This window comes from Vulpes lagopus, chromosome 3 (genome assembly GCF_018345385.1).
Source record: "Vulpes lagopus strain Blue_001 chromosome 3, ASM1834538v1, whole genome shotgun sequence".
Classification (NCBI taxonomy): domain Eukaryota; kingdom Metazoa; phylum Chordata; class Mammalia; order Carnivora; family Canidae; genus Vulpes; species Vulpes lagopus.
In genome coordinates this window covers 145,626,730-145,644,289 of record NC_054826.1, presented here as the reverse complement: position 1 = coordinate 145,644,289, position 17,560 = coordinate 145,626,730, and the positions used below count along the sequence as shown (strand labels likewise).

The window sequence follows — 17,560 nt, the reverse complement described above, 5'->3', positions numbered from 1 at the left end:
CCATGTTATGAGAGAGCCTATGCAGAGGACTTTGTGGCTAGGAACTACAGACAGCCCCTAGGAGCTGAAAGTGGTCCCTGACCAAACAGCCAACAAGAAAATAGGGACCTCAATCTACAGCTTCAAGGAGATAAATTTGACAACAACCTGAGGGAACTGAATGGGAAGAAGAAAAAGTTTTGAAGATAGAGGGTGGTACAGTTGCATGACGATATGAATATACTAATCCACTGAACCATACCCTTATGGCAGTTAAAATAGTAAAATAAAATAACAAATTTTATGTTATGTGTATTTTAGCAGAGGTATTTGAGAGCAATCTGAAAATGTGAGATATACAAATATCATGAAATGACAGTAAACTACTCAGATAAAAAATACTCTAGGATGGGATGCCTGGGTGGCTCAGCGGTTGAGTGTCTTGCCTTTGGCTCAGGGCATGATTTCGGAGTTCTGGGATTGAGTCCTACATCGGACTTCCCACATGGAGCCTGCTTCTCCCCTCTGCCTATGTCTCTGCCTGTCTCTCATGAATAAATAAAATCTTAAAAAAAAAAAAAAAAAAAAAGAATACTCTAGGAACAGGGCTTCACTGACCACTGTCTGCCTAGATACAAAGTGGGCAAAAGGACCACTGGATTTAGAGTCACTGGCACCAGAGGCTCCAGAAATAGTGCTGCAGTCTCAGGTCATAAGGGTTCTTGTGTCATAAAAGAAAGACAAGCATGATTGGACAGGACTACAGGTTAGTTAGTTAGTTATTTAAAGGAGGGAAAGAGAGAGAGAAAGAGCACTCAGGAAGCATAAGGCCACTCCTATGCCTCTTGTTATTTCTAACTATACGACTAGAAAGCATCTTCTGACCTTCAGAATCCAATGGAATTGATTTGTATTTTGGCTTAACCACTTACTAGCTGTGAGAGATATTAGACAAGTTACCTAACTTCTCTAAAGCCTCTGTCTCCTTATCTAGCAAACGATATATCTATGTCAAATATTTATTAAGAAGGTCCGCAAAAAAAGTGTGAAAGTAGTAGGTTACAACAAACTACTATATAGAAGTCAAAAGGGAATGACAACAACAGCTAAATCAGAGTGAACACTGACTGATCTTTCACATATTCACTCATTTATTTAATAAATACCTGAGTGTCAGGCACTGGGCCTGACATTGTGGGGAATCATAAAGTCAAAATAAACTTTTCTAGCCTTCAGGGAAGTAAAATCTGCTGATCCCAGATGGCTCCATTAGTCATTTCAGAACACAGAAAGAACCATGAGAAATCATCCTCAGTCACAAGAGACTGCTATTCAGCTACCAGATGCTAAATATATACTGCTGTACTGATTTTCAAAACTATGCATTCCTGTTATAGCTATAAGGCAAAAAGTTTACTGTATTTGGATTCCAAATGTCCTCTTAATCATGAAGCTCCATGTCTTCATTTGGCCAATACCAGATATATTTTTTCCTAGAGGAAGGTTATCCTTTTAAAAAATTGTTATAGGAGGTGCCTGGGTGGCTCAGTTGTTAAGTGTCTGCCCTCAGCTCAGGTCATGATCCCAGAGTCCTAGGATCGAGCCCCACATTGGGCTCTCTGCGGGGGCGGGGGGGCGGGGGGGTGCTGCTGCTTCATCCATCTGCCATTCCTCCCACTTGTGCTCTCAGGCTCTAATAAATAAATATTTTTTAAAAAATTAAAATCCAAAATAAAAAATCAGTATACATAACCAGATTCTACAGTGCTGCTTTAGGATATCTGGAAGTCCACCCGTGTCCAAATTAGGACCCTCCCTCTCTGACCACACACCATCCAGCAGTCATGCTGGATATACCTGCCACTCTACAAATTCTCATGGCAGCCTTGGCCCTTTTAGCCATGTTACTGTGATGAAACCCTTGGGACATTCAAGCAATTCTATATCAAAATAACTTCTGCAAAGGAGAGATAGCTGAGGCTATCAATCTCAAGCATGCCACACTTACCTGGACTTCTCCAGTATAGAAAGAGAAGGCATCTATCTCCTCATTTTATCTCCTATCCTGATTTCACCTCTACTTTTTTTTTTCCCCCGCCCCCCACCTCTACTTTTTTTAATCTAAAAAATTTTAATATGGGGATCCCTGGGTGGCTCAGTGGTTTAGCGCCTGCCTTTGGCCCAGGGCCTGATCCTGGAGACCAGGGATCGAGTCCCACGTTGGGCTCCCTGCATGGAGCCTGCTTCTCCCTCTGCCTGTGTCTCTGCCTCTCTCTCTCTCTCTCTCTCTCTCTCTCTGTGTGTGTGTCTCTCATGAATAAACAAATAAAATCATTTAAAAAAATAAAAAAATAAATAATAAAAAATTTTAATACAGTTCAAATCAGTGTGGCAGGTTCATTTCAGCCCCTTCACTGCTAAAACTGGGGGCAAGGACTGCTTTAGTTTCTCTGCCTTTTTTGTCTGTGATGACCAAGGTATACTAGATATCAGCTGCACTGAACTTTAAACTTCATTATCCTTCTTTTTTCTTGGACCCTGACAGATGTGGCATCCTTTTGCCTGGCCTGAGCAGAAAGTCCTTGATTTCTTCAGTTTTGGGAGGCATGACTATAAGCGCACAAGGGAATATGCAGCCCAAATAGCAAGCAGCAGGAAAAGAACTCACCTCTACTTCTTGACTGCTTTGTGCTTCCTCACTTTGTTCTCTACTTCTAATGCTCCTTCCTCTGAGATCTTAAAACCTCATCCCTATACACTCAATCTTCTTAGGATACCTGCTCTGTCTTACTGCTGTAATTAAACCCGACTGATTTCTGGTGCAGGCTGCTCATCTTCTGACACCTCTTACAAAGCAGTCAGGGAGGCAGCAGTGGAGAAGGGTGGTATGAGTAGAGGCTGGGTATTATCTTGGTTCTTGCTGCACTCTCAAGCAAAAGCACATTTACCTTTTGAGGCAGATGCTGTACTGCCTCCAAGCAATAAAATGCCAGCTTTGGAAAAATAGCTACAATCCACCTTCTCTACCTTTACACCCAGGCAGCTGAGTACTGCTGGAGAAAAATCCTACCCAAATACAAACTGCTACCACTATAGTAGTCGTGGTCTCCAACCAGTCGAGTGCTCAGACTACTAAGGCTTTCATGTCTCCTACCATCTCTTTTTCTTCTCCTTTTAGTATTCCAACCCTTACCAACTCCTTGGCAATTTCTACAATTTCTCCCTCCTCATTCTTCCTTCCAAGTACTAACCAGGCCTGACTCTGCCTAGCTTCCGAGATCAGATGAGATTGGGCACCTTCAAGGTGGTATGGCCACAGACTCTACCTCCTCATTCTTAAGAGCTCTCCTTCACCTAGAAATTTGAGGCCACTGGGTTTAACTCTCTTCAATTTTAATATTCCATTCCTGCTACAAATTTCCCTACATGCATACCCATTTTTACCTCCTCCAGGTGTCCCTGAACCTGTGCTCAGCTGTGTGCTCCAAAGCCACATTTGATTTCAGTTATCCCATAAATAAATATACATACTCAAGGCTCCCTGTCTCCCCCATTACCTTCCTACCCTAGGCCCATGTCTTCTACTTACTCTTCTTCTTACTCATCCTCTTTTGAAGATCACCTTATACTAGTTGTCTTTTTCTCATTGGTCATGTGCTCTTTTAACACTGTTTTTTGTCTCCAACACTCCACTTAAACTGTTCTTGCTAAGATTATCAATGGCATCTTCCTAAATCCAATGTATGCTTTTCAACTGTTAATTTACAGGCCACATTTAACACTACCAATCAGTTTCTGTGATATTTGTACCACCTCTGTGACCCTTCTTTCTTGGTCTCTTTGGTGGGCTTAAGTGTTGGTACTCTGTAGGTTCAATCCTAAGCCCTTTCCCTTTCCCACACTAATCTACCTCTTTAGATGATCATCAAAATTTGATCATCTTTCAAAATTTTCTCCTTAAAAACCTGCTCTCTGGGAATTAGATATAAAGCAATTACTGTTAATCTTGTTAGATGTCATAATCTTGTTACAGGTCATAATGGATTGTGGTTTTTTGTTTTTTTTTTTTTAGAAGTCTTTACTATTTAGAGAAGCATACTTGAAGACTTATGGATGAAATGATATGTCTGGGACTTGCTATAAAACACTACAGTTAAAAAAGAATAAACAAAACAAGATTGGCAAAATTTCAAAAATTGTTAAAACTGGGTAATGGGTACATGAGGTTACAGTATATTGTTCTTTCGGCTTTCTGAATATTTTTAAATTTCTTAATAAAAAATATTTTTAAAGCACAAGACATACTGTTTCTTGCTCTTTACTCTCTATCTCAATTATTGGCACCTTCATCTGCCCAGTTAAGCAAGCATAAAACTTCATCCATGAATTAGCTTTTAAACTATTTTTAAAATTAAATTAATGGCCAAATTTTGCTGATTTTATCTACCTTCAAATATTTTATTTTGCCCTCTCCTCTTCATCTTTACCACCATTTCCATAATCAAGATCCCATTATTTTTCACTAAACTCCCAAAACACACCTAAGGATCTCCCTATTTCCAATCTTATCTTGGTTAAATTCAACCTCCACTGAAATGATGAATCCAAAACAATTATATCACAACCAGGCTTAAAATCCTGTAACAGTTAGTTACTAGCTTTCTAACTATCTTCTCAAAATAGTGTACATATATCATACATGGTAATGTTTATACTGTATCCAGGGGATTATACTGTAATATTAACATTGGCAACAATGAAGAAGCCCCAGTCTTTTATGTGTTGCTGGGAAAATCCCTCCTTTTCTCTCCCTCTACATCACTCATAGCCTCTTCCCTACTATCTTGACCATCAGCATTAACTCCAATAACCATGCAACCCTATTTATATTAGTTACCAAATCATTTCTTATCCTCAGAATCTAGTTCCCCTAAATTTCTGGCATCTCTTCATCTAAACCCTTCTCTTACTTCTTGGATCTCAGGTACCCTTCTAAGTATGGCCTGTGGCACTCACAATTATTAGCAAAATCCATTCTTTGTGAAATGGTCTCTTACTTCATTCACTCTGAAATTTTTTTTTCTGAAAATGACTATTTTCTCTGCAGACCTCTCAAAGGGTTGCTATTTTTTTTTCACTCATATCCATATACCAAGCCTAGAAGTAAAATATCTGTTCTTCTTATTGCTTCCCCAACCTCTCTAAAACCCTGAGCTTTGAAACTTATTTCACGTGACTATACAACATCTACCCCAAGGTAATCCATTAATTGGGTTTTGGACATTATTCTTACCATAATTCTGTGTGACTTAAACGTATAACCAACAATTTTCTAATACCCTGGAATCTCAGGTACTTCACTATCTAGTCCAATAACCCCAGCCTCCGCCGGATCCTTAGAAAACTCACTCCATGATCATACCCCAGACATTGTTATTAGTAACTTTAACTTTTCTGCAGTGTTATTTCAAGCATCCTGTGTTTTTTGTTTTGTTTTAAGATTTTATTTATTTATTCATGAGAGACACAAAGAGAGAGGCAGAGACACAGGCAGGAGAAGCAGGCTCCATGCAGGGAGCCTGACGTGGGACTCAATCTGGGGACTCCAGGATCACGTCCTGGGCCGAAGGCAGCGCTAAACCACTGAGCCACCCAGGCTGCCCAAGCATCCTGTTCTTTAACCTCCAATCTTTTCAGCTCACTCCTTTTAATAACCTAGGCTCCAGCAACTTGTTAATCACACCAGGAACTACAATCCAACGATTCCATCATCTTTTTCACCGTCTCTCACATTTTGTATGTCCTATCTTCCCTCCTTATTCAGCTTAAATTCTACTGTTCCTCACAGTCACTTCCTTGCATACAAGCTCAATGCCTTTCTCCCTCTCTTGCTTTGTAGAATTCACAATTCTCAAAACTCTGACCTAATTAAATCCAACTTTCTTCCTATGTTTTACCTACACTCATACAGCTGAACATGGCTAAAGAAAATCCACAATCACAATGATTGCTCTAATCTGAAATTCACGACTATTAATTTCAAGTACATAGTTTTCCATATTTCAAATTAGTTCCCTAATACGGAATCCCAGCACACTTATTAGTACTCTTTGATGCATTAAGCCAAATTACTTTTAAAATAAAATGTACTTATTTCTGGAGTTATTTTGAAAATATCATAAACCTTAAAACTGAGGATATCTTTTGGCACAGAAATTCTACTTCTAGGAATTTATTTTAAAAAAGCAACTAAAATATGCAAAGATTTGGTTAAAAGGATACTTATCATAGACTTAACAGTTAAAAGAAGAAAGCTGGAATTATTTTATAATATTGAAAAATTGGAGAAAACCTAGAACTAGGGCACCCCGGGTTGCTCAGTGGTTTAGCACCTGCCTTCAGCCCAGGGCCTGATCCTGGAGTCCCTGGATGGAGTCCCGCGTCAGGCTCCCTGCATGGAGCCTGCTTCTCCCTCTGCCTGTGTCTCTGCCTCTCTTTTTCTGTGTGTCTCTCATTAATAAATAAGTAAAATCTTTAAAAAAAAAAAAAAAAAGAAAAGAAAACCTAGAACTAGATGGCCCTAGTTAAACAAAAACAGAAAGACAATGGAAAAATATTCGTAATATGTTAAGAGAAAGTACATTACAAAAGAGTATGTATAAAGGGACAGAATCTTTGAAAAAAATTACATACACGTATACATTCATTTAGGACTGCAAAAGCAAAGTCTGGCGGTGTTAATTTCATTACCCAAATAATATTGCTATTTATTTTCCACCTTTTTAATCTGTGTTCTACATATTAATAATGTATCAATTTGCATGCCCATGTGCAGTACATGAGAATATAGCAGTACATTTTAAATTATAGCAGATTTTATAGAAGATTAAATTAGCTGTACTTACTATTATTTCAGATGCAAAACATCTTAAAGGATCATTTCCTGCTTCTTTAGACTGCTCAAAAAATTGTGCTGTCAGCAAAGGGCATTTCAAGCTTTTGAAACAACTAAGGTATAAGAAATGGGTAACTGTGAATACAGTATTTTGTAAGTATAAAATACCTAGCTCTATAAACTTATCAAAGTGAATTTTACATGATAAATAACATCAGCCCCAATGACTCAACAGCATGTAAAACTGCTAATGTAAAATTTTTCCTACTGGGATTGGGGAGAGAATGAGCACACCTTGCTAGACTCCATGTGGTAAGATTTACTTCCATGCCTGGACTATACCAATAGTTACTGAAGGTTTGAGGACCAGTGCTATTTCATGATGTAGTTTTCATTAGTTCAAGGAAAATCATGACAATGTAATTTTTTTCATAAAGCTCAATTTGTTTTATTTAGAAAACCAAACTATTCTGTAATTAAGCCTTTCCAATTTCTTTAGTTTATTTTCACGCTCATGAAATAATGGGTTTATAAATGGCAAAAAAAATTTTAATGTTCTAACCTGAAAAAAACAGAAAGCTAACTGTAGTTTTAGTCTTCAAATTTTAGAAGATAAAATTACTCGTCCATGTAATTCAGTAATCTAGTCCAATACAAACGTAATACAAACTCTGCATGTGATTTTAAAATCTTTTAGTAGTCACATTAAAAAAGAAACAAGAGAAACTAATAACTTATAAACTTAATATATCTAAAATACGATTATCTCAATGTTAGTATAAAAATTATTGAGGTATTTTATTTTAGTATTTTTTAAATACAAGTCTTCAAAATCCAAGGAGCATTTTATACTTAGAGTACATCTTAATCTTGCTAGCCATATGTCAAATGCGTGACAGTCACAGTGTACATACAGTATTTGTTTAGTGTATAGTGCCCCTGGAATGATATGCTTTTGGCTACTCTGTTACCGTTTTTGTTGTCAAGTTGGATGTTCAACTTTCTGGTGCTACTTCTGTTGCTGTCATAAGAGGAGTAAAAGCACAATTCCGCTACAAAAAGACCAGATTCCTTGAGCTACACCTATCTACTTCCCCTACTTTATTCACTTACTGAATAAAAGCAAGTCATAGAAGCATACAAATTTAACAAATGGATTTAGGTTTTTAATTTTTAAAAATGTAGAATATGGCATTTAATGAGGCAATGACCACTGTATCCCATAATCTTCTAAAATTCAAAACCTGAGCTAGATTTATACATCCATGGCAAACAAATACAGCAAAGAAACATAAAATAACTGACTACTTAATTCCATTGTGAACTATTAGCAAAAATATACTTACAACTTCAGTAATTCATCCTTTAACTTTTCATTTTCATTTTCCAGTGAGTTTTCTTTGTCATTAATGACTTCTTCCACAAAAGGCTTAGTGAATTCTATTAAGGCCTTGCAACACTGACAAAGGCCATAGTCATCTGTTTGTATTTGTTCCTCTGAGTATGGAACAGGAAGGAGAGATAGCTGACTCCAAAGGGTGGACAATGCTAATCCCACTGAATATGCCTTGTTGTTATGAAGTTTCTGAATCACTAAAACAGAGACCAAGTTGTGACCTGAGGTAACTTCATCAAGTATGCTATACATGGGACAATAAGTCCAGTAAAAGTAGAATTATAACATGTTTAAAAAAAACATCGTAATGACTGAAATCAGGATGACAGATCATAACTTAACTGATAGTGTTTTTATCTTTCCTTCTTAGTGGTGCATGAAATACCTGAGCATCTTAAAATCAATCATGCACCTTATAACAGATGCCATGAAATCTTGTTTGTTTCTAGCTGTTTACATAGTTAAGACAAAACACTTCCATATTTTTGGTTGTTATTAACTATTAAATAAGAGAAGGCTCTTTGCAAAATATTAAACACTGAAAAAATGAGAAGTAGTATTACTAGAATTACCTTTCTAGGAGACTTTGAGTATGTCAGGTGGTTCAAAGCTGCTTCATTCTCATTTAAAATGAATTTACTCTAACTTCTAGATTCCGGGTTCTTTTATCAGACTCTGAGTTACATGTAAGTCATAAAATGAAAACATAATCTCTTCCCATGGATAAATACTGTCTGTTTTGGTTGCCAAGCTCCATTGCTTAACAGTAATGTTACTGCACTCAGCCATGGGAGACTTTTCTTTCACACCTGTTTCATTCGTAGTTCTTTTGCTATCCCCAGCCCCAACTTCCCAATGCTAAGGATAAGCAATGTTTGCACAATACTGTTCTTAACCAAGATATAGGACCCACCACAATGCTAACAGACTGAGTAAAGCAGACATCACAGAGGCAATCCTTTAAATATGTTTACAGAGAAAGTTTTAGATATAAGTTGCAGATACAAAGGGTAAGCAGAAAGCTATAGATTACAACACAGTACCTGAAAAACAGCAGGACATTTAACAAAATATATACTGGGTACCCATCTGTGCCAGGTATTGTCATCTTTCTACAGGTAGCAGGATTCAAACTGGTACTGCTATTGCTAGTATAAGCAGAGTACTCAATAATTAGTCATAAATTTACTTTGGTATAGTGCTGACATTTTGGACTAATATCAAGAACTTAACACAGATAAAATAAGAAACATTTAGATATCAAAATACTCATTACCTGTTTGTAATGGCTGAAGTAAAAGAAGAATAATTTGGGATATCTGTTTTCCAGAGGGCTCTTCAATCAGTTCAAGCAAACCCAACAATAATTCCTTTGGATTACATAACTATAAAAATATTCACAATTGAACCTGTTTAATACAAGTTGTATTTAAAGCCACATGATTACTATTTTTAAAAGGCAGCATATATTGAGAAAATAGAATTATTTTTAACAGTAAAACACCTCACATAATTGTTTAAAAAGATACACTAACAAAACAGTCAGAATCTGACTGTCAAATCACTAAAACTAAAAAGCAAAAAGTCATGAGTGTTTTAATAGACAATTATACTTGGGGTGCCTGAGTGGCACAGTCAATTAAGCGTCCAACTCTTGGTTGTGGCTCAGGTCATGATCTCAGGGTCTTGGGATCAAGCCCTTTGTCAGGCTCTGGGCTCAGTTTGGAATCTACTTCAGATTTTCTCTCTCTCTCTCTCACTTTCTCAAATAAATGAATAAAATCTTAAAAAAAAAGACAACTCTATTTGGATACTGAAATTCCTAGGAAAAGTTAGAAAAATAGGAGAATAGAAGAACTTGATTACCAAAACTGAGGTTTCTTTTGAGCTTTGACTGTCTACTCTGAAAGCTACCTTAGTTTCCCATGACTTCAGCAGGTGGGACTTTTCTATCTCACACTGTCAGGGTATTTAAATGAGTAAGTCTCTTTTGTCCTTTCTGAACAGATATAACTTTGCACTGCCTTCTGACCACCCAGAATTACCACACTTGCCTTGTTTTCCTTTTAAAGTAGTTAATGACTACTATCTAGATGGGGTTTCCACTTTCCAAGTATGTATTTTTACTTGTACTGATCTCTAAGTAGCTCTTTTTTTATGTCCTTTTCTTTAGATTTTATGCTCCTTTATCATCATTTTTTACTTAAAACTTTAGTAACCTTTTATCAAGTCTCTAAGGTTGTTGGTTACAACAAATCTCCTTCCTATTCCTATATCCCCTGTGATCATTTGCATTCTTGATTTTTAATTATCTTTTAGAGAATATACCACAGAGAAAAGAGGACTGAGATTTGCTAGTTCCAATGTTGTTAAAAGAACAGCATGGGCTTGGAACTAACTGCTTCTCTAAACCCTGAATTCCACATCTATATGATAAGCTACTTATTTAAAATAGAACGTTTTAGGTATCTTCTTGGAGATTCTGAATCAGTGGGTCTGAGATGAGGTTAGATACTTCTTATATTCAGAAATTTGGAAAAACTGAAGTGGCCTTGCCCATCCAATCAATAATATTGGGCCTTTTCTCCAAAGAATTCTCTTCTCTATTTTCATGAGCTAAAAGCTTCATCACCCAAAATGAGCATTAAACATTAAAACAAAATACTGCTGGCTATCATGACAAAGAGAACCTGATTTTGTTAACTTACCTTTACCAATAAATCAAGCATCAGAAAATAATATTTTCTTTTCTCATCTTCCTTATTCCACAAAAGACATCGAACAACAGGACCAACAAGATTCCAGCCCATATTCTTAATGATGACCTGTAAAAACATTTTTAGAGTAAAGAAAATACTGCCATCTATAGGGCTCTTACAGTAAGCTTTCTTAACTTGAAGGAGCTTAATATTTCCTCTGAAATAGCTCTGAAGCAAATGAAGCCTACAGCATCTCACCACTGACTTCTCAGGGTTGGCTATTAACAACTCTCAACATTTTAAAATAGTTCTTAATACTCTCACTGAAGAAAGGTGAATGGACATTTACTTTAAACCAGGTAAGTTGGTCTTTTTTATACTTTAGTTTCTCTATTTCTAATAAGAGAATTGATTTGAGCAAATACTTAATTTTCACGGAGAATTTTGCTCTCCTGATTCATAAAGAAATACACCCAACCAAAAAAAAAAAAATTACACCCAACACTTATGAACCCTTTAAAGTAACTTGGAACATCTGTAAATATATTATGATTACATAACTTATGTAAAAAGGGATGCCACTTCAGTTACCTTCTCTTCAACATACAAGTTATTTCTATTTTCAAAGATATTTCAGAATGTTTACCACACAAGTAAAAGTTTATATTCTTAATTTGTGATTCACATTCATAATCAAAACCTCTATTTCCAGAACTAGCAATAATATACTCCATTTCTCTGGGTTGCTTTCTACTTCAACTTATCAGTATTTAATCAAGAATACACTATTATATGTCAAGTCCCTAAAATATTCTGGTGCTATAAATTAAGTAAGGTAATATCTCTATCCTGATAAGAGTTGACCTTCTAGATTCACTCATTAAAAAAACACATCTATTCCGGAAGACAATTAAGCACATACTCCCTCCATGACCCCAGTCTTATAAGATAATCAAACCAGAGTATTGAGATATAGCAGAACTGCCTTCCATCTAGGAAAGGCAAGAAAGGCTTCTCTGAAGAGACAGTGGCTAAGCTAAAATTGTTAGGGAAGTCTGTCAGGTGGAAAATATATTTAAGGCTCTGAAACAGCAATGTGTAAAGGTGTAAGACTTAACATGTCCTAGAGAACTAGTAACAGAATATGTTAGCGTATATGAACATATAGCTCACAAAAGAGGAAATGTCGTTTATATTTTTGCTCACTTATCAATTAGACATTTTAGCATTTGTCTTTATCAATCTGCATGAGCTCCCTTCTTGTATTTACAACAGATAATTATTTGGTTTTTTTGGTTGTCCTTATTTTTTTATAAGCAAAATACACTTTTCTTTGATTCTTTTCCTATTAGCTTTTAAATCTAAATTGGTTTCTCTCCTTTAGAGATTCATAAACAATTCATTTATATTTCAACATATATACATTTCACCTTTCTTTTTATTCAAAAGATTTATGTTAGAAACACGGAATAAAGGGCGCCTAGGTAGCTCAGTTGGTTAGGCTTTCAGGTCTGGATTTTGGGTCAGGTGATGATCTCAGGGTGGAAATCGAGCCAGTGTCTGGGCTCAGCAGGGGGTCTGCTTACCACTCTACCCCTCTCCTCCACTCATGCTTGCATGCACATGCACTCTCTCTTAAATAAATACATCTTTAAAAAATATTTTTTTTTAAATGAATGCTTGAATCGATTTTTTTTTTTAAACAAATAGCAAAACAATCATTCTTGGGATGCCTGGGTGGCTCAGCTGTTAAGTGTCTGCCTTTGGCTCAGGTCGTGAACCCAGAGATCAGGACTGAGTCCTACATCGGGCTCCCTGCATGGAGCCTGCTTCTTCCTCTGCCTATGTCTCTGCCTCTCTCTTTCTTATCTCATATGAATAAATAAAATAAAAACAACAACAACAACAAAAACAATCATTCTTTTTAGCTAATGGGAAAGACAACTCAGCTGTTCTAAATATTTTCATTTCATATTCATAAATCATTCCATACTAGTTATTTCTTCTGCCTGGCATGCTCTCCTTTCAGATAGCTCTTCTCCCTACAGTTTACTCCTCTCCTTCCTTTTCAAATCTCTGCAGTCTCACCTAACATGGTTCATCCCCTAGTTATGCTTTACTTTTCTCTATAGTATTCATCACTTTCTAACATATCATATAGTTTATTAGTAGATACCTGTCTTCATTAGAGTTTAAGATCCATATGAGCAGTTTTGTTTACTGCTGTATCTATTCCTAGCATCTAGACAAGGGCTTGTTAAAAAATAGGTACTCCATAAATACATTTTGAATGATGTCTGTTATCTTTAAGGGTAACAAATTATATTCCCTCCAAAGCTTTGATATTCTGTTGTTTTTATTAATTTTTTCCAAATTACTAAATATTTATTCCACCATTACCTATTAAGACTACTCTTGCTTTTTAAAACTTAACTAGGGGATCCCTGGGTGGCTCAGCGGTTTAGCGCCTGCCTTTGGCCCAGGGCGCGATCCTGGAGCCCCGGGATCGAGTCCCGCATCGGACTCCCGGCATGGAGCCTAGTTCTCCCTCCTCCTGTGTCTCTGCCTCTCTCTCTTTCTCTCTCTCTCTATCATAAATAAATAAATAAACCTTTTAAAAATAAATAAATAAATAAAACTTAACTAGCTCCTATTAGACTCTACTTTTCCAAATAAGCACTTCTTTGCCTTTCCATTGGTGTATTTCTACCCTATAAGTAATCTCTGAGAATTAACTATATGGGAAATTCTAGCTTTAAATAAGATTTTGCATATCTGAAATGAAAAAAAATAATTTTGATAAAATACTTTACAAACATCATCTCAGCTGCAAGGTATCTAGTCATTATGTAAATAGTGAATAATTATGAGAAAAAGGAATCAATACTAACTATCCATAAACTACACCTTGTTTAGTTTAATACTAACTACCTACAAAGTAAGATTATCCCCAAATGACACATGAGAATGCCAACGTTTAGAGATTATTGGCATGCCTAAATATCAACTAAAATGTGGCAGAACCAGGAACTGCATATAAATCTGTTTGGCTCCAAAGCCCATGTGTTTCCCACTATACCAATGGATATCCAATGGGGGCAATTTTGTTCCCTGTCTACCAGGGGACATTTGGCAACATCTGAGGACATTTTTGATTGTCATTTCAGAGTGTCGGGTGGTTACTACAAAATATCTAGAGTATTAATGTTGAGAGGCCCTATACTATAGGACAAACTATTCATATGGCCTTTTTTTTTAATTTACAAAAAAAAAAAGAGTATAGTAAATCTTGATCAAGCCTGATTGCATCACCTGGCAAGAAAGCTAAGCTGCAGTCAGTTTGAAATACGGCCTTATAGGGGATCCCTGGGTGGCTCAGCGGTTTAGCACCTGCCTTTGGCCCAGGGCGCAATCCTGGGGTCCTGGGATCGAGTCCCACATCGGGCTCCCGGCATAGAGCCTGCTTCTCCCTCTGCCTGTGTCTCTGCCCCTCCCTCTCTCTCTCTATTATGAATAAATAAATAAAATCTTAAAAAAAAAAAAAAGAAATACCGTCTTATCAATGTCTGAACCTTTGAATTTAGCAAACCACACATTACAAAGATAATTCTCAACCTATTAAACTTAAAACTCACCAAGTTCAAAAATATCACTATCACCCAATTTTCTTCTTTTGTTTCAAGTTTTTATTTAAATTCTAGTTAACATAATCACCTAATTATTTTTTTAAAGATTTTTATTTATTTATTCATGAGGGACACACAGAGAGAGAGAGAGCGCAAGGCAGAGACAGGTAGAGGGAGAAGCAGGCTCCATGCAGGGAGCCTGACATGGGACTCGATCCCAGGTCTCCAGGATCAGGCCCTGGGCCGAAGGTGGCACTAAACCACTGAGCCACCTGGCTGCCCAAGAAAACTTCTATGTAAATAAATAGTACTGTAAATGAAGAAAGAGTGTGCTCCTGGAAAGATGATCTTTTCTTGTATAAAAAGGCAAGTACAGGGCAGCCCGGGTGGCTCAGCGGTTGAGTGCCTGCCTTCGGCCTGGGTCATGACCCTGGAGTCCCAGGATTGAGTCCCACATCAGGCTCCCTGCATGGAGCTTGCTTCTCCCTCTGCCAGTGTCTCTGCCTCTCTCCCCATCTCTCTGTGTCTCTCATGAATGAATGAATGAATAAATAAATAAATAAAATCTTTAAAAAAAAAAAAAGGCAAGTACAAAGACAAAAAATTTGGCAGTGTTGCCAACACTGCGTCCCAGGAAACATTTGTTTCTCATTCCCAAAAGATCCTTTTCCCATTGATGAAAATGATTTTTCAGATAATTATAGCTGCACGATATTGGCCAGTAAGGATATCTAAGTCTGCTCCTATTCTGATTTTATGCACCCAAATATTATCTTTTTACTTCTTTAAGATTTTATTTATTTATTTGAGAGAGCGAGAATGAGCAGGGGAGAGGCAGAAGGAGAAGCAGACTCTCTGCTGAGCAGGGAGCCTAAAGCAGTGCTCCATCCTAAAACCCAGGATCATCATCTGAGTGGAAAGCAGATACTTAACTGACTCAGCCAGCCTCCTAAATATTATCTTACTTAATATCCGGTTTTCCATATATATCTGGCTTAAGAAAGAGAAAGTGCGGATTACCAAAAATGAGTATCTAGGTTGCCTGATACTTACAGTACTAAATGTAAATTAATAATAATCCAAATGCCACTTTTGATCCCTAAAGCAGAAATAATCCTTGCTCTTTTAAAGCACTTTACTCAAACTATATCAATTATTTCATTTATTCTGCCCTATTGCTAGTTGTTTACATGATTATCTCTTCCACCAGACTATAACCACCTTCAAGTGTATGAATAGCCCTAAGCCCTTTTTTGTTTTTCATGTTCCTACTGTAGAAATTTGATTCTTAAATGTTTGATGAATGAGTGGATAAACAATAGCATCATATGGCTATTATCTTCCTAGTAAAGACTAAAAAATACTCATAAAGATTGCACTTACCTTATTCTTTTCATTTTGAATAATTTCTAGTAGCTGCTCTATGTGCCCTTCATCTATGCATCTTTGGCCTGCTAATTGAAATAGGCCAAAATCTTCTTCTTGGAAGTCTTGTTCTTCTAGGATTTGCTGACAAAAACAAAATGAAGACAAAACGTTTGGTGAATAAAAAAATTCAATAACTACTTGATTTATTCTCTCTCTGGAAATAAAAAGGAAATTTGTTTGAATTCTGAGTAAGTTGCACATTAGCATATGTGTGAAAATGATAAGCCTGAAAAAGTAGTTTAATGATCTTGAACTCCACACTGCCAAAAAAAATTCTACAATAAAGATCAATATTAAAAATTTTAAATTTTTTTTTTTTTTTAAATTTTTATTTATTTATGATAGTCACAGAGAGAGAGAGAGAGACGCAGAGACACAGGCAGAGGGAGAAGCAGGCTCCATGCACCGGGAGCCAGATGTGGGATTCGATCCCGGGTCTCCAGGATCGAGCCCTGGGCCAAAGGCAGGCGCCAAACCGCTGCGCCACCCAGGGATCCCCAATATTAAAAATTTTAAAGGTTAGACAAGTAGGTCACTTGGAGAGATAATCCAATCTGCCTTCTGGCCCTCCTGCTATTTATTCACAGGTCAAACAAAGCAAGGATTAGAGAAGATAAGCAATTTGAGTGACCCTAAGTATAACTAAAAATAATCTTGCATTTAACTTTACAAGAAGAAAAATTACTTACACATCTCATTATTATGGATTGAAGTTCTTCCACAGCCATTCCTCGTTATTTTTCCTAGTTTTTATGCTGAAATATAAAACAGTTAACTATCAGTGATATTACAGTTTTAATGAGTTATGTTTCATTCTGATGAATTATCAGTAAATACAAAAGGAAAATACGACATTTTAAAGCTGAAATATTTTGAATTAAAGCATTTTAGCCTAAGGAGTAAAAAACTGTTGCATCTTTTAGGTTTTCTAGAATAGTTTTGAAAGATCTACCTGAAAAAAAAAAAAAAAAAAAATCCTCCAGGGTACGCCCAAACAGGAGCGCAAATATGGGCTACGTAAATGGCTTTAAAAAGGCTAAGTATTTCTTCTCTGAAAAAATTTCCCAAGTGTTCCTGAAATCAGTTCTAGTCATTAGGGAATTTTAAAAAATGCTTTAATGTCCCACTTGACAAACACTGGAGCCTACACAACTCACCCCAGAGCGGGTGAAAGTTCCGATGCCCACAGTCCCAAGTGCGACCCGGACATTCTTCTGTAAGAGATGCGGTTCCCCAGTAACCCAGTTGGTGTAACCGCCTTGCCGCACGGACGCGAAGGCTCGGCTCCCGCAGGCGCCGTGCGCCCAGCGGCAAGACCCTGCCCCAGGCCCGCAGCGGGAGCCGGGTCAGCCGGGTCAGCCGGGTCCCCGCGGCCGCGCGCTCCAGAGCGGATAAAAGCCCAGCGCGCGTGCGGACTGCATCCAAAGGAAGCCATTTCTCCCGATTCCTGCGGGCCTAGGCGTTCGGGCCCATGACCTCGTGGGGCCTTGCGGGCCGCGGCGCCGGCTCCCCCGCGGCTCACAGCTGGCCCCGAGCC

The 17,560-nt window shown here is 37.3% G+C and overlaps 1 protein-coding gene across 2 annotated transcripts in view; it reads right to left on the bottom strand.

The window, feature by feature from the left end:
* The window catches only part of GLMN (glomulin, FKBP associated protein), a 33,286-nt gene that overhangs the window by 15,558 nt on the left and 168 nt on the right, over positions 1–17,560 (bottom strand). Inside the window, exons 1-7 of one of the 2 annotated variants that reach the window (XM_041748674.1) lie at positions 17,181–17,318; positions 16,713–16,778; positions 15,979–16,104; positions 10,979–11,095; positions 9,547–9,655; positions 8,221–8,467; positions 6,885–6,987 (exon numbers count right to left, since the gene is read on the bottom strand). In XM_041748674.1, coding sequence (XP_041604608.1) covers positions 6,885–6,987; positions 8,221–8,467; positions 9,547–9,655; positions 10,979–11,095; positions 15,979–16,104; positions 16,713–16,751 — 741 coding nt within the window. In that variant the 5' untranslated portion in view covers positions 16,752–16,778; positions 17,181–17,318. Of the gene's footprint in view, positions 1–6,884; positions 6,988–8,220; positions 8,468–9,546; positions 9,656–10,978; positions 11,096–15,978; positions 16,105–16,712; positions 16,779–17,180; positions 17,319–17,560 lie in introns of those variants that run through there. The other variant, XM_041748673.1, reaches the window with a different exon arrangement.